The sequence below is a fragment of the Centroberyx affinis genome, unplaced genomic scaffold (genome assembly GCF_046629955.1).
Source record: "Centroberyx affinis isolate AG114_WGS23_722 - 3 ecotype Tasmania unplaced genomic scaffold, CSIRO-AGI_Caff_v1 ptg003880l_1, whole genome shotgun sequence".
Lineage (NCBI taxonomy): Eukaryota > Metazoa > Chordata > Actinopteri > Beryciformes > Berycidae > Centroberyx > Centroberyx affinis.
Window position 1 is genome coordinate 42,078 of NW_027281721.1, and position 24,210 is coordinate 66,287.

At 42.6% G+C, this 24,210-nt stretch overlaps 1 protein-coding gene across 1 annotated transcript; it reads right to left on the reverse strand.

Annotated features, from left to right (window-relative positions):
- Positions 1 to 125: 125 nt before the first annotated feature.
- On the reverse strand, positions 126 to 21,246 carry capn2b (calpain 2, (m/II) large subunit b). Its single transcript, XM_071541450.1, has 20 exons — positions 21,159 to 21,246; positions 20,140 to 20,258; positions 19,261 to 19,394; positions 17,661 to 17,829; positions 17,479 to 17,562; positions 16,491 to 16,576; positions 16,309 to 16,374; positions 15,807 to 15,967; positions 14,643 to 14,812; positions 12,557 to 12,568; positions 10,643 to 10,854; positions 10,467 to 10,503; positions 9,477 to 9,542; positions 7,707 to 7,764; positions 7,566 to 7,630; positions 6,891 to 6,962; positions 5,970 to 6,048; positions 2,113 to 2,229; positions 1,918 to 1,976; positions 126 to 778 (listed from the first exon to the last, which is right to left on the reverse strand). Exons 1-20 carry the CDS (start codon positions 21,244 to 21,246, stop codon positions 755 to 757), a joined length of 1,878 nt encoding a protein of 625 aa, XP_071397551.1. The 3' UTR covers positions 126 to 754.
- Between the last annotated feature and the right edge of the window lie 2,964 nt (positions 21,247 to 24,210).

A 24,210-nucleotide genomic window follows, 5' to 3' on the forward strand; every position in this document is an offset into this window, starting at 1 on the left:
CAGATACATAGGCTGATGGATTGATGGATTGATTGATTGATTGATTGATTGATTGATTGATTGATTGATCATAGGCTCAGTCTAATATGAGTGGTGCACAAAACACACAGCGCTCTGTTCAAAGGTTTGTGGACAACATGGAATTTATTGGATTCATTTATATAAAATCAGTCAGAGGCCGTCAGGCAGCAGAGTGATGTCACAGTGATGTCACACAGCCAGACCTCCGACTCCGACGGGACAAACTGAAGCAGTACATAGCAGTACAGAAACTATACATTTCTCTCTCCCATAATGCATCGCAGGCTGTCGGCCATGTTTGATAAATGAAATGTAAACAGCCGTTCCGTCTTGTTGTGGAGCTGAGAAGCTGTGAAGGTTCATCCATCAGTCTGATGTGAGAACAAACAGACTGATGAACTTTTCATCTGTTTTTATCAGCAGATGAACTGAGAAGGAAACTAGTTTCTACTGGACAGAAAAACAAACCAGACTGCCGTGTTTTCAGACTCTGAGCCAATCAGACGGCTCCTCTGGATCCACATGGTCTCCGATCCAACGTTTTCTGAGCAGAAGTTCTCCAGACCTCGTTAGTTTGAGACGGAGGAGAGGCTGCGTGAGATTACTTACAGAAAAATACAAAACACCGTGACAGGCCTCAAATAAAACCCATGAAGAAGAGGACAGGAAGCGGTGCTGTAAACAGGAAGACGCTGAGCTGCAGAACACTGAGGCGGGCGGAGTGGGCGGAGCATCAGATCATGGCGAAGGACAGCCACTGCAGGAAGACAACAGACCAACAGGTTCATCTGCTGCTCTTCATCATCATCATCATCACCATCATCATTATCATCATCATATCAACACTGAGCCTGAGCTTCACAGGTTCCACTGATCTGACTTTCTGAAATAGATACTAAGCTTTTGGATTGAAACTGATATTTGACCAAGAATCTCACTGCCAACATCAGTAAAAAGTAAAAAGAGTTCAGTGTTTCACCCAGAAATGTATTCCTGACTGTCAGGGTGGAAACATTTAGAGGATCAGGGGACAATAAAACTCTCCACTGAAACCCAAGAAAATATTACTACTACTACTACTGCTACTACTACTGCTTCTACTACTGCTAGTACTACTACTACTACTACTACTACTACTTCTGCTACTACTGCTACTACTACTGCTACTACTACTGCTACTACTACTGCTTCTACTACTGCTAGTACTACTACTACTGCTACTACTGCTACTACTACTGCTTCTACTACTGCTAGTACTACTACTACTGCTACTACTGCTACTACTACTGCTACTACTACTGCTTCTACTACTGCTAGTACTACTACTACTGCTACTACTGCTACTACTACTGCTTCTACTACTGCTACTACTACTACTGCTACTGCTACTGCTACTACTACTTCTACTACTACTTCTGCTACTACTACTACTACTACTGCTACTGCTACTACTACTACTACTACTACTACTACTGCTACTACTGCTACTACTACTGCTACTACTGCTACTGCTACTGCTACTACTACTACTACTACTGCTACTACTACTACTACTACTGCTACTACAACTGCTTCTACTACTGCTACTACTACTACTTCTGCTGCTATTGCTACTACTAGCACCTGAATTTCCCCAAGGGGATCAATAAAGTGCTATCTTATCTTATCTTATCTTATCTTATCTTATCTTAACTTATCTTATCTTATCTTATCTTATCTTATCTTATCTTATCTTAACTTATCTTATCTTATCTTATCTTATCTTATCTTATCTTATCTTAACTTACCTTATCTTATCTTATCTTCTCTTATCTTATCTTATCTTATCTTAACTTATCTTACTGCTCCTGCTACTAACAGCCCAGTATCAGTGTGAGTCTTATCTCAGGCTCTGACCTGGTGGAAGTCCAGCTCTATGGATCCACTGTCATGTGGGTCGACCTTCTTGAAGAGTCCTGAGGAGGAAGAGAGATCACAGCTTTGAGTTTCTGATGAAGTTTCAGCCCTACTTCAGACCCAGAGATCTGAACCTAACTGTGGCTCAGTCTGCTGGAGGACTGGCTGTTAGTTCATGATGTTTGGTGGACTCACTGAACATCATCTCCAGGCGCATCAGGCAGGCCACGAAGTTGTCGAAGTCGATGGTCATGTCTGGATCGGCGTATCGGGCCACCAGCATCTGGTAGATGGTGTTGTTGAGCGTGAAGCCTGGAGACAGACAGGGAGCACTGTTACTGACGACTGACAGTACTGCAGTACACACTGCAGTACTGTGTCAGTACTGCAGTGTGTACTGCAGTACACACTGACACACATGGTACAGCTACACACTACTACCCTGATAAAAAACAACTTTATCTTAAAACTAAAAATAAGAGAGTATACTTTCATTTTACTTTTGTTGTACTTGTAAAAGATACACTTGAGAATAGTATACTTAGGCATGTACTTGTACTTTTAATGACACTAGAAGTAATACTTTAATAAACATAAAAGTGGTCCAAGTCACAAGACGTTCAGATATACGTTAGTACACGTTTAGTATTTGTGTTTAGTGTTTGAGTCAACCTCAAGTAAAGTAAAAGTATACAGATATAAGGTAAAGTTAATTTAAAATATGGTTTAATAAACTAAAAAGTGGAACTATTTAGTCATTTTTAGACAAAATAATTACATAATTACAAAATAATGAACACTTAAAATTAAACGAATAGCTTAAAAATACACTTCAATTTACAGTACAAGTTTTGTATGGGTACTACTACTACTACTACTACTACTACTACTGATACTGATACTGATTTTGCTGATACGACTACTTCTACTACTACTAATTTTACTACTACTACTGCTCTAGTTCTACTACTACTCCTACTACTTGTTCTTGTACTACTACAAATAATTCTTCTTCTTCTACTACTACTCCTACTACTTCTTCTACTAGTACTTCTTGTACTACTTCTGCTGCTACTACTACTACAACTACTTCTTCTTCTACTACTACAACTACTTCTTCTTGTACTACTACCACTTCTTCTTCTTCTACTACTACTACTACTACTACTAGTACTTCTTCTTCTACTCCTACTACCACTTCGTCTTCTATTACTACCACTAGTACTTCTTCTTCTACTACTACTACTTCTGCTGCTACTACTACAACTACTTCTTCTTCTACTACTACTACTACTACTACTTCTTCTTCTTCTACTACTACTTCGTCTTCTATTACTACTACTACTTCTTCTTCTACTACTACTTCTGCTGCTACTACTACTACTACTACTACTACAACTACTTCTTCTTCTACTACTACCACTTGTTCTTCTACTACTACTACTTCTTCTTCTATCACTACTACTACTACTACTACTACTACCTCTTCTTCTACTACTACTTCTGCTGCTACTACTACAACTACTTCTTCTTCTACTACTACCACTTGTTCTTCTACTACTACTACTACTACTCCCCCTTCTTCTTCTATTACTACTACTACTCCCCCTTCTTCTTCTATTACTACTACTACTACCACTTCTTCTTCTATTACTTCCACTACTTCTTCTTCTACTACTACTTCTGCTGCTACTACTACTACAACTACTTCTTCTTCTACTACTACCACTTGTTCTTCTTCTACTACTTCTACTACTACTACTACTACTACTACTACTACTACCCCTTCTTCTTCTATTACTACTACTACTACCACTTCTTCTTCTACTTCCACTACTACTTCTTCTTCTACTACTACTTCTGCTGCTACTACTACTACAACTACTTCTTCTTCTACTACTACCACTTGTTCATCTTCTTCTACTACTACTACTACTACTACTACTACTACTACTACTACTTCTTCTTCTTCTTCTACTTCTTCTTCTACTGCTGCAGTCCAGCAGCACGTACCATCCAGTCAGTCTATCAGTCAATAAAGACAGAAGGTTTTTATCACCATGTGTCTCCAGGCAGCAGCTGCAGCACAGTGGAGAAACAGCAAGTTTTAGAAACACAGGGAGTGAGGTGAAGAGCAGAGAAGAAGAGATGTTAGTGGGCACAGGAACCAGAGACACGGGTTTCAACTTGACTTGACTTTTCTCTTGTTTGGGTTCACTGGCTCTGTCGCCACACAGCAGAAAAAACAACACGGTGCTTTTCTTTAGTAAAGAGTCCCTGTGTGTCTCATGAGCCTCTGGGACCCGGCACACGGGCATCAGCGAGAAAATAAATGTTTTCCTCATTCCTGAGATGTTTGGGCGGGTCTGCTGCCCACTGACCGGCTTCCTCTGAAAACTTTTCCTCCTGAGTCAGTCTGAACAAACATGAGTCAGACTCATTCCTCTCAGTTGTAATTCGCTCTGATTAAAAGCCTCAGCTGACTAACATGCAGCTCTGAAACGTTTCTCTTTCCTCTATGATTTACTATACAGTGGTCACTAAAAATGTTGACTCTGTCTTGTGGTTTTGAAGCAGACTGAAAACAGATTGTAGGTTTATTTCTATAATCATTTCTCTGAGGCAGAAATAATCTGATTGGTTGAGTTAAACCTCAGTGGGCGGAACCAAAGAGACAGTTTCTCTGTCTCAGTAACATCAGACTGAAGCTCAGTGAAGAAGACAAGAGGAAAGAGAGGAGGAAACTAATATTATGAAGCCTAGCGCTCTGCTGCTAACTGAAACAATACAATCTACTATACTGAGTTATAGCCACACTAGCCTGTAGCTATCTAGGTAAGCTAGCTAGCTGCTGAGCTGACTGAATGGAAAAAAAAAGTCATGGACATGACATTTTATTTATATTTTGACCAGAGTTCCTTCTTTACCATTAAAGTTTGCAGTTAGCTAACTTTCACGCTGAAAAACTGTGGTTCTTTGGCTCCACCCACTGAGGTTTAACTCAACCAATCAGATTATTTCTGCTTCCAGAGAAATTATAGGCCCTTTTCTCCAACATGGCCGCCGTACTTCAGCAGGGTAAAGATCGGTTCTCATTATTGGCAGCAAACTGTCGCCCATAACTCTGTCTGTGACTCTGATTTAGAGTTTCAACATGATGTTTGACACTGACAGATGTTTCTGTTTCTGACGACTGCACAACTATAAAAAAGAGATTTGATTGAGGGTCACAAAATGCTAACTAGCTAACCAAGGCTAATGGTAGTTTCTGTGCTGTTAGCATTTTGTGACCCTCGGTCAAATCTATTTTTTATAGTTTTGCAGTCGTCTGACAACAGAAACAGAAAGATCTGTCAGTGATGAAAGCCTCTAGAGAACTAAAACTACCATCTGTTTTCAGTCTGCTACAGTGGGAGCGTATCTATGTTCCCATGGTCCTATCCCAAGGTCCTATGTTCCCAGGGTCCTATGTTCCCAAGGTCCTATGTTCCCAAGGTCGTATGTTCCCAAGGTCCTATGTTCCCAAGGTCCTATGTTCCCAAGGTCCTATGTTCCCAAGGTCCTAAGTTCCCCAGTTCAATATTCTGTTAACACACATTAACCCTCCTATTGTGTTCGGGTCAAATTTGACCCGTTTGAAGTTAAAATATTTCATAAATATTATCCAGTTTTTTTTATTGGAACAAGGCTTCAAAACAGCTATATAAACACAACAAAACCAATGGTTATCATTTTATTTGATTTTGAAGGTCTCTAACCCTAGAACTGGGGAACATTGGAATGACTCCGCTTCAGCTACTGGTTCAGAAACATTACAAGCAGCCAACAGTCAGGAGGTCAGAGGTCAATTACAGTTTCCCATTTGGCAGACAGGAGAGAACAACAAGCGTAAGAGTCATGAAGCTAAGATCTGTTCCAACAGGACAGAGGAACCACGAGGCAGAGAGGCAGAGAGGCAGAGAAAGAGGTTTTTTTGTTTTTTTAGCAATTACACAGGTCAGAGGTCAGAGGTCAGAGGTCCCAGCAGAGAGAGAGAGGAGAACTGAACTGACCTGCGTCCTTCAAGGCGATCCTCATCTCCGGTGTGCTCATCGTCCCCGAGTTGTCAGTGTCGTTCTTCTTATATATCGACTACAGACAAGACCACAGACAGGATTAATACAGACAGACAGAATCAATATACAGACAGAATTAATCAATCCATCCACTTCTCAACACAGTAACCTGGACAGTTTCCCTTCTGTTTGATATTGACATAAAAGTCATTTCATATTGTGAGAGCAACATGAAGGAGATTCATGAGAAAGATTTTCCTACAGTTTGTTTAGTTTCAGAACAGACAGATTTCCTCTGGATGATTTCTTCTTATTTCCTTCATGTTTCTTCTGTCTTCTGCACAGCTGAGTTTTGTCACCAGTGTTTTGTGTGTGTAAAGTTTTAGTCTGAAATCTCAATTCTGCAAATATTCAAGGGGGAACATATTGAGATTTGTGTTTTATTATACATTATTATAACAAACTATATAAAGTATTATATTAAAAAAATATAAAATTATTTATTTATTATTTTTGTTTTGTCTTTTTTCAATTTTAAATTAGATGATTTGGAGATTGCTGCAGTCCAACCTGCAATCTGAAAAAAAATGTTCAATTTCTTTTGGATTCTTGCCGCCATACATCCCATCATCCTCCCTGTCAGACTGCATCTTAATAATAATAATATTACTATTATATTAATTATTTTTATTGCACCATTCATAGAATGCAACTCAAAGGGCTTTACCTAAAGTAAATGGATTAAAACAAATTAAACAACAATAAAAAAACAACAACAATTGTTAACAATCCTGTTAACAAAATCTTAACAGGAACCTCTGAGCAGGTCATCAGAGGTCAGAGGTCAGAGGTCAGAGGTCACAGGTCAGAGGTCAGAGGTCAGAGGTCAGAGGTCAGAGGTCAGAGGTCAGGTCTTACCAGGTATTTCTGCACCTTCTTCCAGAGCGTGGCGAACTCTCCGAGGCCGAGCTTCCCGTTCCCACTGTCCTTCTGAGCAGTTAAGGATCGATCGCTCGATCATAACATCTGGACAGGTGAACTACAGTTGGCACACACACACACACACACACACACACACACACGCACACACACACACAGACACACACACACACACACACACACACACACAGACACACACACACACACACACACACACACACACACACACACACACACACACACACACACACACAAGGGCCTGGGCGTCGACCTTTTGTCAGCAGGTAATTCAATAACAGACGCAATTTTCTAAAGACAAGTGATAATTCAAAACCAGATAGATCATCATCCTACAATGTGTTGCATCTAAAACTTGCATCAGTGCAGATGGATTCATCAACAACAGTGAAGACCCTGGTGAGTTGATCATTTAAGATATTTGTGCTTCTGTGGTGATATAATGGAGATCTGACCATCTGTAGTGTTTTCTGTGGTGTTTTCCTGTGAAATGCGGGGTGGGTCTGAGGAGGATCTGTGCTTCTTTACTGTTTCGTAGCGATCTGGAAACCGATCACAACAAGCCTCAGCCAGTCTGGCTTTAAGGTTTAAGGTGATTCATGATGTTTCAGTCCAGGCCGGCCCAGTGAAGGATACGTCCATCAGGTTCACCATGATCCTGCAGGTTTCCATGCTGAAGCCGTCGGTCTTGATGTCAGTCCCTGTGAACGACAGACAGAAGCTGAAGCGCTCAGAGTTTCCACCGGACAGACCGGCTGAGGAGACCGGCAGACTTACGTTTGGCCACGATCTTGTTCAGGATGGTCTTCAGCTCCGCCGCAGAGATCTCCATGTCCTGAAACACACATGAAACCAGAGTAAAACACCTTTATTTTCAAAGCATTTAACTGCTCAAACTCTTTTCTTTTCCTCTGTGAATCAGCCAACTCTCCCTCAGCTGGATTTATTTCATCCATTTTGCAGCTGAGGGTCATTCTTCTTCTTTCCGGTGTCTAAGGATTAACATTTTTCCTAGGAACACAAATTTTTAACATTATCTGGCAAACGAAAGCCTAACAAGATGAACGTGTCCTCTAACTCACTGTGGTTACACCCAAACCTACTGCCAAACCTTCCTCCAATACTCTTCAGGTTTGGGATCAGACCAGCGTTATGTGATCTGCTTTAGGGCTGCAACTAACGATTATTTTCATCGTCAATTAATCTGTTGATTATTTTCTCGATTAATCGATTAGTTGTTTGGTCTATAAAATGTCAGAAAATGGTGAAAAATGTGGATCAGTGTTTCCCAAAGCCCAAGATGACGTCCTCAAATGTCTTGTTTTGTCCACAACCCAAAGATATTCAGTTTACTGTCATAGAGGAGGAAAGAAACCAGAAAATATTCACATTTAAGAAGCTGGAATCAGAGAATTTTGACTTATTTTTCTTAAAAAATTACTCAAACCGACTAATCCATTATCAAAATGGTTGGCGATTAATTTAATATTTGACAACTAATCGATTCATCGGTTAATTGATTAATCGTTGCAGCTCTGTTCTGCTTTACAGTGCCAGCATGTGACCAGAGGAGCTTCTGTTTAACATTTTATATTCAGTCATTTGTGCTTCAGATTTTCTGCATGTGTTTCCAACCCCTCCTCCACTCCTCCTCCGGTGATGTCATATTCATTTCTCTCTCAGGCGATCTTTTAGCGATATTTTCCTATTCAAAACTTCATGTATGGACTGTCCAAAATTGGCAGAATACTGGCAAAACATACAAAATGAAATTAAAAAATGTTTAGATATAGAACTGCCCTTAGAACCATCTTACTATTTAGTAGGAATATTACCAGAAGATGTAGAAGACAACAACCAGACATTAATACTGAGAGTCTTCTGCTGATTGCTAAGAAGATAATCACAGTCTCCTGGCTGAGTAACACAGTGGAGGGAGAGAGTTAAGGATGTTTACCACGTGGAAAACAGAATTAAAAACAGATGTGTTCTTGACTAAATGGTCCCCAGTTATTTCATATTTTTTCAATTGATGGGATCTAAGAGATAGTGAAACAATTCCTGTGGGTTTTTTTTCTCCTCATTTAAAGATGAACACTTTTTTTTATTTTTTATAATGTATATTTATCTGTTTTCTATGTATTTGTGGACGAATGTCACTATTCATCTCTGTTTTCTGAGAATGGATCTATTATGGACGTTGAGAGGATACCGAAATCCATGGACTGCCCCCTAAGACATTTATGTCTGTGCTGTCTGAACATGTGACTGTACTGTATGATTGACTTGATAAAAGGAAATAAAAAGAAGTTAAAAAAAAAAACTTCATGTATGAGCGAAGACAAAAGCCTGCTGGAGAAGTTCTTTCTCTCAAACAGATCTGAGAGAAATCCTCCTTCTGTCCGCAGCTTCAACTGCTGACCGGAGTCACATGATCCTTTCTCTTGTATTACTCTTCATACTCCAGTAATCTACAAGTTTTATAAAAATTCAGAGACACAATTCTGAGACAATTATAGCAAAATAACTCCAGTCTTCTGTACTCACGTCTCCAGCCAGCTTGCTGAACAATCCTCTGAATCCAGCATCCACTTCCTCATCAGAAACCACTTCCTGACCACAGAAGAAGAGAGGAGGCTGTCGGTACTGGTACTGTAGTACTGATGCTGTACTACTGATACTGTAGTACTGATGCTGTACTGATGCTGTAGTACTGACTCTGTAGTACTGATACTGTACTGATACTGTAGTACTGATGCTGTACTGATGCTGTAGTACTGACTCTGTAGTACTGATACTGTACTGATACTGTAGTACTGATGCTGTAGTACTGATACTGTAGTACTGATGCTGTAGTACTGACTCTGTAGTACTGATACTGTACTGATACTGTAGTACTGACTCTGTAGTACTGATACTGTACTGATACTGTAGTACTGACTCTGTAGTACTGATACTGTACTGATACTGTAGTACTGACTCTGTAGTACTGATACTGTACTGATACTGTAGTACTGACTCTGTAGTACTGATACTGTACTGATATTGTAGTACTGATGCTGTAGTACTGATGCTGTAGTACTGATACTGTACTGATACTGTAGTACTGATGCTGTAGTACTGATGCTGTAGTACTGATACTGTATTGATACCGTAGTACTGATGCTGTAGCACTGATGCTGTAGTACTGACTCTGTAGTACTGATACTGTACTGATACTGTAGTACTGATGCTGTAGTACTGATGCTGTAGTACTGATACTGTAGTACTGATGCTGTAGTACTGACACTGTAGTACTGATGCTGTAGTACTGGTACTGTAGTATTGATACTGTAGTACTGCAGCATGGTATTTATACATTGTAAAAACTCTCTAGTTGTTCAGTCTGTTGTAGTTTATTCATCCTGTAAAACACTTTGTAACTCTGTTGTGATAAATACTCAATTCATTAAAGGTTATTACATGATTATTATTATTATTATTATTATTATTATTATTATTATTATTATTATTATTATCATCATTATTGTTACTTACATCATCCAGCTCAGCGTTGACCGGGTCGTCACAGGGTCTGACAGACAGAGGATTATTGACACATTATAAACACTGGAGGAACACATTAACATACATGTACAAGCCCACTGATGCACACACACACACACACACACACACACACACACACACACACACACACACAGCAGTGGTCTTACTGGGTCTCGGTCTGCTTCTCGGAGAACACGCGGATGCAGAAGTCTCCGTTCAGGTGCGGGTCGAAGGTGGACGGGACGATCAGGTACTCTCCGGGCGGCAGCTTGAAGCGTGTGCTCACCTCCCGCAGGTTGATGAAGGTTTCGGAGCGGGCCGTCTGGGCGTGGCTCATGAAGTAGTTCTTATCCAGGTGAACCTCCCTCTGTCCGTGGAACTGACGGGGAAGCAGCCAATCAGAGAGCAGCGACCTTTATCTTTATATTCCCCAGCTACTGTCCTGAGTCACAAATTCTGATTTCCAACTAGGACAAATGTAAAGGATCCACCTCAAGCAGGAAACTTACAGTAAAGACTGTAAACATGTAAACACTGTTAACATGTAAACACTGTAAACATGTAAACACTGTAAACACTGTTAACATGTAAACACTGTAAACACTGTAAACACGTAAACACTGTTAACATGTAAACACTGTAAACATGTAAACACTGTTAACATGTAAACACTGTAAACATGTAAACACTGTAAACACTGTTAACATGTAAACACTGTAAACATGTAAACACTGTAAACATGTAAACACTGTAAACACTGTAAACATGTAAACACTGTTAACATGTAAACACTGTAAACATGTAAACACTGTTAACATGTAAACACTGTTAACATGTAAACATGTAAACATGTAAACACTGTAAACACGTAAACACTGTTAACACTGTTAACATGTAAACACTGTAAACACTGTTAACATGTAAACACTGTAAACACTGTTAACATGTAAACACTGTAAACATGTAAACACTGTAAACATGTAAACACTGTTAACATGTAAACACTGTAAACACTGTAAACATGTAAACACTGTAAACATGTAAACACTGTTAACATGTAAACACTGTTAACATGTAAACATGTAAACACTGTAAACACGTAAACACTGTTAACACTGTTAACATGTAAACACTGTTAACATGTAAACACTGTAAACATGTAAACACTGTAAACATGTAAACACTGTTAACATGTAAACACTGTTAACATGTAAACATGTAAACACTGTAAACACGTAAACACTGTTAACACTGTTAACATGTAAACACTGTTAACATGTAAACACTGTAAACATGTCAACACTGTTAACATGTAAACACTGTAAACACTGTTAACATGTAAACATGTCAACACTGTTAACATGTAAACACTGTAAACACTGTTAACATGTAAACACTACACTGTATTACTGTTAACATGTTTATAATCCTCAAAATATACTGAAGTTAAATTTCAGCATCATAACCTTAAATCTACCAAAACACTGTGTGGTAAACGGTTAAAATACTTTTGAAAAGTAAATTTGCACTTCCAGTTGCTAATGTTCTATGCTAACTAGCTAGCTAACGTCGTCAAACATCACTGACATTAGCCTTTGCCTGGAGAACAGGACTTTATGTTGAGCAGAGTAAAACTCCAGGTTTCTCTCCTGGTTTTTTTCTCCTGGAGTCTCCTGTGTGCAGTTTCTCTCTACATCCATTTTGGAAAAACACCACTTCCTAAAACTCTTTGGCCGTTCAACTCCTGGTCAAATAACACTGCTGGCTCCTGCCAGTTGGCTCCAACTAGATCAACAACAAACTGTTACAGAGGGAAGTTCTTACTTTTCCAAATCGCACCAATACAAAATAAATCCAGACAGCTGAGCCGGTCTACAGCCGAGAGGAAAACACTGATCTAGCAAAACCTCTTTTTACTAACTTTATTCTGTCATTTTGGAATAACATTTCCTATCTTCCATCCTGTCCGGAGCCGCTGAGCGAAGGCTGTTCAGCTGCAACAATGACACTTGAATAAAGAAGGAAGTGTGTTTGTCAACCTTTGACCTTTAACCTTCAGAGGCTGTGGGTCCAGAGCTCACCTGTGGTGGAACCTGAAGACAGACAAGACAGAACAAACAAAGTTTTAGATTTAAAGAGATGTTTAAAGGAAGACTTTGATCATTTAATATAAGATAAAATAAGATATCACTTAATTAATCCCTGTGGGGAAATTTGGGAAAATTAATAACTAATTAATATAATTTAGCTGTGTTTCTGTGCCAAACAGTAGCAGCATTGTGGAAACCAGTTCTATATTAGTTCACAGAAGAGGACAGAGACGTTTTGTTGGTTTCTGTATGGAAGCTGCTGGCTACTGATATTTTCTGCTGTATCTTAAATTTGACCATTTTCATGCCAAAAAATTCCCCAGTGTTCAGTGTTTCCTGCACTTTTCTTCTCATCAGGGAGGAAAAGCTTCAGAAACATTCAGAGCATCATGACACTAAAACTCTGTTAGTGTCAGCAGCTGCTTCAGGCAGGAGAGGCTCCTCCTGACCTCCATCCATATCCAGCCTGATGGATCGGTCTAACCTCAGTGTGGGTTAAATTAAAGCCTTTTTAAAATGACCAATAAAGGCTTTTCAGTGTTTTGAATTTCTATGTTTGTGTTTCAGTTTCTCTGTCTTGTTAAATGTCTTGTTAGCGTTCTTCATTGAGAACCAAAGAGCAGAACAGCCTGGAGCCTCAGCAGCGGCCCTTTGGTGTCAGGGAGGAATGCTAACTATGCTAACTATGCTAACAAGCTGTGGAGGGAGACAAGCCTTAAATAAACTGAAGGAGGAACGCTGAAACTAACTGACTTTAGTTTTCATCTGGAGCGAAGCGGCTGTTCTAGTGTTGTAATAAACTTTGTAAGTCTGCTATTTCAGGAGTCAGTTTGTCCAAAGACAGATTTGTGGATCTGAAGTGATTTCCCTATGGGGAAATGAATGGGTTTCTATGGAAGCCCATTCCTCCCACTCAATAAAACAAAAAATGACTCAATTCTGACTTTATATCTCACAATTCTGGCTTTTTTTTTTTTGCGCAACAAAAAAGTCAGAATTCTGAGAAATAAAGTCAGAATTGCAAGAAAAAAACACAATTGAGTCGTTTTTTATTTTACTGAGTGGTGGGAACGGGCTTCCACAGTCTTCTCAGTCACATGGAACTGGGTCCACTGAATTCTGTAACCGCTTTCGAGTCATAACAATAATTTTGCTAGCAACAAGCTAACACTAGCCTGAATGTAATTAGCGTCGGCTGCTAGCAGGACTCCTGCTCAGTCTGAGGCGGAGCGTTGCTTAGCAACCGTCGCCCCGAAACCGCGAGCTTGGCCAAACTCTGTTTAGACATTTCACACAGAGGGATAAAGGTGCGAACTGGAACCGAAAATGGTTCCTCGGAGTGATGCCACAGAAGAACCATTTCTGGTTCCACAACGAACCTTTCAGACCAAGGTTCTTTAAAGAACCATTTCTGCTGCATTGTGTTTTTGTTTATCAAACTATGGAGGGGTTTGGTTAAGTTCCACATTTATGCCATTAGCCACCATCCAATAACTATGAATTAAGAACCTTTTACCCAAAGAACCATATTTAAAAGGTTCTTGAAAGGTTCTTTGTGGAACCAGAAATGGTTCTTCTATGTCATCACTCTGAAGAACCACTTTTGGTTCCAGTTAGAACCTTTATTTGTCTGTGTGTACAATGCTACCAGCTACAGCTGCTCCATTCCAGAAACTTTGGAATTCTTTTGAAACTCCCATTCCAAGTATCGGGAATTGAGGAGTCGATTAGACAAAAACCCAATATTCATTAAGTACATAGCAAAAGACACTACAGCAGTTTTTCACTTATCAGAATCAGCAGAAAGGATTCGGCTCCTTTTCTGTCCTGAGTGGAACCGACTCCACTGTCGACTCCACTCAGGACAGAAAAGGAGTCGAACAAACACCTGAGAATCGAAGAATCGATTCTTTTTGGAATCGACTCGGAGTCGTACAGAGCGTCAGAGCGTCAGGGTCACCGCAGACTCGGTGTGTCAGGTGTTTTTTAAGGATGGTAAAGAAGCGGAGGAGGCATGATGCGCTGCAAACTGACCACTTATTATTATCATTTCCATCCTGCCGGTTCTCCCTCTCACCTCGTAGATGGCGAAGCCGACGGTGTGCATGTCTTCTCCCGCCTTCCGCAGCTTCCTGCGGTTCTTCTGGATCAGACCGACCACGAAGCTGCAGCCCACCTCGCCGTCCTCCGGGTCGTCGTCCTCCTCCTCCAGCTTGATCACAAACTGAGGATTCATCCAGAACGTGTCTGGCAGAGAGAGACGGCAGCTCTTTACAGAAGGTCAAAGGTCAGCGGTGTGCCGTCTGACCCTGGAAGCAGCTCAGGCTGGAACACCGTCATCTGTTACATCACTTCCACAATACAGCTACTGACAGGATGTGACATCATTTGTTTTTACTTATTTGTTTTGTTCTGTTGTGTTTCTGTTTTATTCAGAAATACAACAGATATCTTATCAGATATTTTTATTGTTTTTTATTTGTTATGTTCTATTGCTTTGTTTTATTGTTTTATTTATTAGAATTACCATTAAGTGTAGTAGTACTAGTATCAATAAAAGTAGTAGTATTAGTAGTACTACAGTAGTACTGCAGTAGTAGTGCAGTAGTACTCACAGGGGTGGTTCCTGCAGCAGTAGTATTAGTATAGTAGTACTGCAGTAGTACTGCAGTAGTACTCACAGGGGTGGTTCCAGCAGCAGTAGTATTAGTAGTATTAGTAGTACTGCAGTAGTATTGCAGTAGTACTGCAGTAGTACTCACAGGGGTGGTTCCAGCAGCAGTAGTATTAGTAGTATTAGTAGTACTGCAGTAGTATTGCAGTAGTACTGCAGTAGTACTCACAGGGGTGGTTCCTGCAGCAGTAGTATTAGTAGTATTAGTAGTACTGCAGTAGTATTGCAGTAGTACTGCAGTAGTACTCACAGGGGTGGTTCCAGCAGCAGTAGTATTAGTAGTATTAGTAGTACTGCAGTAGTACTGCAGTAGTACTCACAGGGGTGGTTCCAGCAGCAGTAGTATTAGTAGTATTAGTAGTACTGCAGTAGTATTGCAGTAGTACTGCAGTAGTACTCACAGGGGTGGTTCCAGCAGCAGTAGTATTAGTAGTATTAGTAGTACTGCAGTAGTACTACAGTACTGCAGTAGTACTGCAGTAGTACTCACAGGGGTGGTTCCTGCAGCAGTAGTATTAGTATAGTAGTACTGCAGTAGTATTGCAGTAGTACTGCAGTAGTACTCACAGGGGTGGTTCCTGCAGCCCCCGGCGGTGGATCCTCTCCTCCAGCTGCCGTCGAACTTGCTGACGCTCCAGTGCTTCACGGAGTCGTCGGTCAGGGTGTCCGGGGTCAGGGTGCAGACCTCGATACGGGAGTAGTGCCGCAGGAACTCGCTGAACGACATCCTGCACAGAGAGGAGCACGGTGAAGACCTCTCACTCTGCAAACCCCCTGTCTGTCTGACACTGGGAGGACACTGTGACCTCTGACCTCTGACCTCTGACCTCCTTACTGTTGGCTGCCTGTAACCCTAACCCTAACCCTACAGAAACCGGTTCTGCTGCTGAGCTCAGTGGAAGAGAGTCACAGAAATGACTAGACTGTAAAGTGGAAATATAAATTTCAACCGCTGAACCCGGGTTCAACCCCCACCCCGACCTCTGACCTCTGACCTCTGACCCCTGTCCTCTGACCTCCCTGGATCAGGATGTATCTATCTACTTTCTATTAAAGAAGCTCCACCAACCAGAACTCTCCGTCCTCTGAGTTGGCGTGAGGACACTCTCCCTCCACGTAGTTCCACTCAGACGACCTGCAGGAAGACGATAGAATAAAAATAATCATTATTATTATTACTAATTATTACTTTCTTAGCTGTGTGTGTGTGTGTGTGTGTGTGTGGTGGAGTGTTGCGGTCGGACTGGTTACCCGTCGCTCCAGGCTCCGGTCCACTCCACCTGACCCCAGGGGTTCCTCATCCGCACCAGCTTCTCCTTGCGGCCCCGATAGTTCACCTGCAACAAACAACTGGGTCAAACTGATCCGCAGCCAGCTGGAGGAACATTATCACACAGCAACAGTCATAATCTGAGGTCGCACAAATGGCTTCAGTTTAAAGTCTTCTAGCAGAACAGAGGCTGGCAGATCAGGCCTGTTCTACTCGGTTCTTGGTCCTGGAACGATTTGCAGGCCAATCTCAAGCTTGAGTCCCTTTTCTCTTTAAATGATTTTAAACTCAGAATAATGGAAGTGGTCACTGTTAGCTGCAGCTGCTTCAACTAACAAACACATGACTAAATATTGCTGCCTTGTTTTTGTTTATGCACTGTATTATGCAGAGGTGGGGCACTCGAGTCACATGACTTGACTCGAGTCACATGACTTGACTCGAGTCACAAATTTGAGGACTTGAGACTTGCTTGACTAACATTGATAAAAGACTCGACTTGAATTTGACTTGGTATTCATGACTTGAGACTTGATTTAGACTTGAGACAGATGACTCGAAAGGACTTGACTTTTTTTTTACTAAATATTTACTTGTTGTTCATTTAGGAGGCTTGTTATTGATTGCCACAAAATGTCAAATATCAGTAAGATTTATAAGATGTAAGCAGGCTGCAACAGTTTTCATTAATGTTGAAAACAAAACTCAACTTTTCATGATCACTGTCTTTTTGCTGTTTGACCCTGCCTTGGCTGGGTCTCACTTGTAAAAGAGGTTTTAATCTCAATGTGACTTCCTAGTTAAATAAAGGATATATATATATAACAACACAGAGTGTCACAGTGTGATATAACAACACAGTATCAGTATGTCACATTATAATATAACACCACAGTGTGTGATTGCTCCTATACACTGCATGTCTGCTCTGTTTCCATGGTTACCACAGGGGACAGGAAGCGGCGTTACCTCCACAGCGCCGGTCAGAGAGTAGGCGTGGCCTTTCACCAGCTTCTGGCGAGTGACGGCCTCGGAGTCGGCGGCGCTGGTGATCTGCACCAATAGAAACACAGAGACAGAACCGGCTCAGTCAGACTGACCCTGGACCAGACCCGACCGGCCGCTCGGTTCCCCTCCCCCTGCAGACTCACGTCGATGGAGCAGCCCAGCAGCGCTCCGGCCTCCAGAGCCTTGGTGATGATCTGGAACATGTTGGCGGGGGGGCGCTGCAGGTCGAAGTTCTCCGCGATGCCGCCGGTGAAATCCTCGAAGCCCTCGGTGGTGGAGCCGCCGGACAAAGCCTCGTAGCAGCCGTTCACCCTGCGGCACACGGGACAGCGCGGCGCGGGTTAGCTCGTGACCTGAGGGTCGCCGGTCTGAATCCCCGGGACTCGGGACCGGCAGAGTCTCCGCTCTGTCAGTAACTACGGTAGAGGAGCCCTCGAGCAAGGCACCGAACCCACAGACGCACCAGTGCAGCCGCTCATCAGTAGATTTACATTAGGGCTGGGCGATATGGTTGAAATCAATATCACGATAATCATAAGGATTTTTCTCGATATCAATATATATCACGATATGGTTCATGTATGCAAAATCGCGTTAAATAATCAAATTAATGTTCATCTCATTGGACCGAATGGTGATGTTAGGTGTGATGTCAAACAAAACTGAAATTTTCAAATAATATTCCTACCATACCTCATTTTATCAGAGTTTTTAAGTCAAATTTGCTTGTCATCATCAATTCAGACAGCAGGAATGTGTCACGATATTAAAATATCTTCATATCATCACAATATGATTCCACTGAAAGACGATAAACGATAATATTGAATTATCACCCGGCCCTAATTTACATGAAGTCAGTGTGGAGCAGCTGCAGGGCGGATGGAGAGCGCCTGACTGCTGCTTAGGAAGAGCAGAGAGAAAAGTTCAACCTTTAAGGGAAGGAGGAGTAACGCTCTCTACTTCAATAACACCACTGAGGTAACTTCCTCAAGCTGCTCCACTGTGAATGAGTTTAACTGTAACAATGTGAAGCGAGGCAGAGCTGGAAAACAGCCTGGAGCTCTGGAAACTTTCCCTGAACAAATGGTAAGTAGTAATGGAGATAAAGGTTCAGGGTGCGGCCAGACTGATCTATTGTCTGTTCCTGTGCTTTCATTCCAGTTCATCTCCACTGGCAGCTGTCTGTTGTCTGTCTGTTGTCAGACGGACTGATGACGCTCCGTCTGTCAGATTTCCATCTGTTTTGACAGAAAGTTCAACCAGCTGAACTTTTTCTGGACGGACGGACTCGTCAGCGTCCGTTCAGCCAATCAGATCGTTCCTACGTTTGTATTGTCAAAACTAGCGGCGAACACAGAGACGACGGTCCGACCGAAACAAAGATGAAACAGAGGAAGCCTGGTGGAGCGTTGGGATGACTGGAGGTTTCCAGATCAGTTTCTTATTGGATTTATACTGTACAGTCTGTTTCTTCTGTTTCTATCAAGCAGCTCTGTTCTGCTCTTCTGCCTCGCCACCATGTTGGCACTCAGAACAAACCAACACACACAAATCTATCATCAATAACTCTGTTTTCTGATGGATCACTTTGGTCGCCCCCTAAAAATATGCCTCCATCCATCCTTCCCCTACTCTCTCTTCCTACTGTCTCAATACTCAGTAAAAAGATCCTTTACAGACAGCAGAGGCAGCAGAAGACCGTGTGAACAGTTCAAATCAAGATGGCGGAGGCGGTCTTACTTGGCGTAGGCCTTCTCCAGCAGAGCGCTCCAGAACTCCCTGCCCTCCGCTGAGTGGACGAACATCAGCTCTCCATCTTTGACCGGCAGCCGGTCGTCGATGACGACGTCCACCCACTCCCCGAACTGCCAGAACTGGAAGAGACAGAGAGGAAAACAACATGAAACATACTGAAGAGATTTACTTTGAGAATCTCTCAGAGTTTGAATTCTTATTCTTGTTCTTGAAGTCCTCCACCTGTCCACTGATGCTGCTCCTAAATAGTTTCTATTCATTTCAGGCAGTGCAAGCATTTTCTCATCATCAGCTCTCTGCCCACTGCTTTTAGTTTTAAACATGCAATGATTCAACCTCTTCTCAAGAAACAGTCTCAGAAAAAGTCGTCTCAATCCAACTGATACCCTGTATGACTCAAACTAATATTTCTGAGAAGTTCCAATCTGGTGTCAGTTTCCCTCTAGATTATTTTACATCTCAGTGCGGCTCTGATACTGTCGATCGTTTCATCAGCTGGCCTGAGACTCTGGGTCGGGTCGGTCTCGGGGATAAAGATCTGCTCTGGTTCAAAGTCTTCTGTCAGAGTCGTCCTCATCCTCAGCAGTCTTCACATGAGGAGTCCCACAGGGTTCAGCGTTGGGCCCCTTCTTATTCTCCATTTATATGTTTCCACTTGGACATATCATCCACAAACATACAGTATCATACATTTTCACTTCATTATTTTCAGCTTAACAGTGCTTATTCTACACCTTTATGCTGATGACACTCTGTTATATCTGCATGTAAAATGTAACAAATAATAGTCGAGTCACTCTTTATGAAAGTGTTTGGATGTGAGTCACTGTGAGTCTGAACCAGCCTGCTGTAGCTGTGTGTTACCTGGAAGTGAAAGATGCCGGCGTAGTCGTCACCAAATCCCTGGTCGGTGGGAACGACTCTGGCCATCACATCTTCGTTCAGGGTCAGAGAGGCGATGGCCGCCAACAGCCAGCAGTCACCTGGAGAGACAGGAGGCCTCAGTCCACCATCATACAGCAGGGAGCTCATCCAAGAAATCTGATTGGTCAAAGACGTGTTCCAACTGTGCTGATAATTCCCTTCTAGCTGAGAGTAGGAAAAAGCAGGGAGCTCTCACTCTGACCCTTTCTGCTGATACCAAAACAGTCCAGACTCTGCTGTCAGTGTTCTGTCAGGTTTTCTGACTCTGAAACTGAAACAGAAACCTGACACTCCTGTCCCAAACCCTGAAACCAGTTCTGCAAAAATACAACAACATGTTCTGCTTTTCCCTCAGACTGCAATTCTAAATCACTTTTTTGCAAAACACTAAACACAACAATCCTAACTATGGGAAGCCCTGGCATCCAAAATGCTCCACTGAAAGAAGCAGTCGGCCATTTTGACTCGTCACAGGCTCAAACACCAGCTGAGAAACTGTTCAGTTACAGATCAGTGCAGACGGTCAAAGGTCACTCTCTTGTCTTGGAGATGAAAGGAGAGAGGCAGAGGAGGAGGAGGAAGAGGAGGAGGAGGAGGAGGAAGAGGATGAGGAGGAAGAGGAGCAGGAGGAAGAGGAGGAGGAAGAGGAGGAGGAGGAAGATGATGAGGAGGAAGAGGAGCAGGAGGAAGAGGAGGAGGAGGAAGAGGATGAGGAGGAAGAGGAGCAGGAGGAAGAGGATGAGGAGGAAGAGGAGCAGGAGGAAGAGGAGGAAGAGGATGAGGAGGAAGAGGAGCAGGAGGAAGAGGATGAGGAGGAAGAGGATGAGGAGGAAGAGGAGCAGGAGGAAGAGGAAGAGGAGCAGGGGGAAGAGGAGGAGGAGGAAGAGGAGCAGGGGGAAGAGGAGGAGGAGGAGGAGGATATTATCTGTCATACTGATGAGTTCCTGACAGACAGAAACCCAGGACAGGAAGCAGGATCCTATTGTTTTGTTTTTCTCTCCTGTTCTCCATGTTCTCCATGTTCTCCATGTTCTCCATGTTCTCCATGTTCTCCATGTTCTCCATGTTCTTCTCCTCTGTGTTCTGTCTGTAGAAAACTTTACGTACCAAACTGTTTTGTTGTTGTTTGAGAGAGACAGAGAATGAGGAAAACTCTTCATTCAAGTTTTCCATCAAAGTGCAGATCTGATCATATGATGGTGTGTGTGTGTGTGTGTGTGTGTGTGTGTGTGTGTGTGTGTGTGTGTGTGTGTGTGTGTGTGTGTCGTTTGAGCACAAATAAAACCCTTGTGGTTTTGAAATGTAAATTTCTTTTCAGAGTTTTACATTTTGTGTGTTTTTTTGTGTTTTTTGTGTGTTTTTGTCTCTCTCTCTCTCTCTGTCTCTCTCTCTCTCTCTCTCTCTCTCTCTCTGTCTCTCTCTCTCTCTCTCTCTCTCTCTCTCCCTCTGAGCCTCTCTCTCTCTCTCTCTCTTTCTCTCTTTAGAGAAAATGAGTTTCAGTTTGAGAGAAGATCCAACTAAAAAAAGTTCCAAAGATCCAGATGAATCACAGTCTGCATGTGAAGACACAAGTCAGCTTGCAACACTGTCCCGTCTTACACAACACAGCCTGGAGAGCAGTGTGGCAGCTTCAAAGAGAGAGAGAGAGAGAGAGAGAGAGAGGAGGGGAGGGGAGGGGTGGAGAGATATAGATAGACAGAGAGAGAGAGAGAGAGAGAGAGAGAGAGAGAGAGGAATTTGCTGTGGTTTTTTCGAGGCACGCCATGGTGAGTCATCAGCGTGTGAGAAACAAACACAAGCACAACTGGGGAAGACTGTGTGTGTGTGTGTGTGTGTGTGTGTGTGTGTGTGTGTGTGAGTGTTAGGGAGTTAAGAGAAGAGAGTTAATGAGTTAGAGTGAGGCTGTGCATGTTAACTCAAGTTAAACTTTGTGTGTGTGTGTCCTTGGCTGACAGCAGTTGTCTTCGCCCCCCCTTCTCTCTCTCTCTCTCTCTCTCCCTCTCTCTCTCTCCCCTCTCTCTCTCTCCCCCCGTCTCTCTCTCTCCCCCCCCTCTCTCTCTATCTCTCACTCCCCCCCCCCCCCCCCCCCCCCTCTCTCTCTAACAATAGGCTGGAGCGAGTCTCTTCCTGCCTGGCATCGCCCTTCTTAATCACTCCTGATTGGCTCCAGCTAAACAAAAAACTCCCAAAGCAGAGTCTGTGTTCTCATCTGGTTCCTGTTAGTTCTTGGGCTGAAGAATGTTCTGGAATAAAAGAGCGTTCTCCGTCCAGCGGCGGCAGAACCCACAGACCTGGACCGAGACTCGGCAGGTCTGAAGGTTTAAAGGTTCTGTGAGTCTCAGTTTGAGTTCTCTCTCCTCTCCTCTGATGTGGAGTAGATCCACGTCTCTCTCTGACCAGGCTGTGAGTCTCTCTCCCTCTGTCTGCCTCCAGCCTGCTGCTCTGCTCCTCAGTCTCACAGCAGTTTGTGAAATTGAATCAATTGATTTGTGCTCATGGACACGATTTTTCCATTTTTTTTCGTGACACTCAGCACGACTTTCAAACTAATGTCTTTCAGTTGGAAGTATCTTTTGTGCCTGCAACACGTTTTGTTTTTCTGTCAGTCAGGACTCAGGAAGCAGTTTGACACTGAAATAAAAGGGTGGCCAGTCAGGGCGTTGTGGTCGGGGGGGGCGTTGTGGTCGGGGGGGCGTTGTGGTCGGGGGGGCGGGGGGCGGGGGGGCGAGGGATGCGCGGATCGGCTCTGACGCCAATCCGAATCCACATGTACGCATAAATCATCCACCCTCCACCCACCCCAACAAATTATTTTCTACGATTTACAGACCCGCCCCCGCCTGGACACTTCACTCCACCTCTGTATTGTGTTTCCCTGCCAGTTTGTGCCAGTTTGTAAATTATGTGGAGCAGCTTGAGCTTTCTATGTGATTTCTGTATTGTGTGTTTGTTGTATTGATGTCTGAGTGTTTTCTTTAACGATCATATTTAATGAACTCAAAAAAGATTTTTTTTTATGCGCACCCGATCACACATTACCATTGTTTCTCAGTGGGATATATGTAAGTGATGATATGGTAACATATCACACTGAAGTAGGCTGGTTTTAAATAAATAAACAATATTTTCCTCATTAATGATGTATTATTTCACCTGGTTACCTGGGCCATTAGGTGAGAAGGTGTTCACTAAAGAGCCGGTCTTTAGCCTTTTCTTAAGGATTGAGAGGGACTCTGCGGATCGAATGGAGTTTGGTAACTCGTTCCACCACCGAGGAACCACAGAAGAAGAGTCTGGATAGAGACTTAGGGCCTTGTTGTGGCGGCGGACGAGGAACCACAGAAGAAGAGTCTGGATAGAGACTTAGGGCCTTGCTGTGGCTCCTTGTCAGAGCGTAGTGGGCGGAGGAGCGTAGACCTGAATGAGGAGTTCAGGTTTCGGTTGCAAAATCTGATGCAGATTTTATTTGCCAGAACTTATGTTTTCAAATTCATGGTGGAGGAAAGTTTTTTAGGTCGTGTTCATTTCACGAAAAAAATGACAAAATCGTGTCCATGTACACGAATCAATAGATTAAATTTTCGTGACTATTTCACAAAACTGCCGTGAGACCGAGTTGGACACTACCAACATCCCCCCCCCCCCCCCCCCCCTGCCCCCCCCCCCCACAACCGCTTTCAGTTTCACCATTTTCATATTAAAAAAACACCTGCTGCAAACAAATACAAACTGTTCTTAACTTCTGGCACTACACCTTTAAAAATACTAAAACTAGAACTGAAACTGATTATAAACTAAACTGAAAACACCAAAGCCACGTTGAAAACTAACTGAAACTGAACTGAAATTGAAATAAAAAATTGAAAACTAAATCCTCCCTCTGGGGACCCACAGACCCCAGAGCTAGACTTTCTGTCATATCTCACAGGTGCTTCATCATTCCAGTTTTTCATGACTTTGTCAATCAATTTGTTCCTAATGACTTCACATCATTGTTTTCTGTTTCCAATA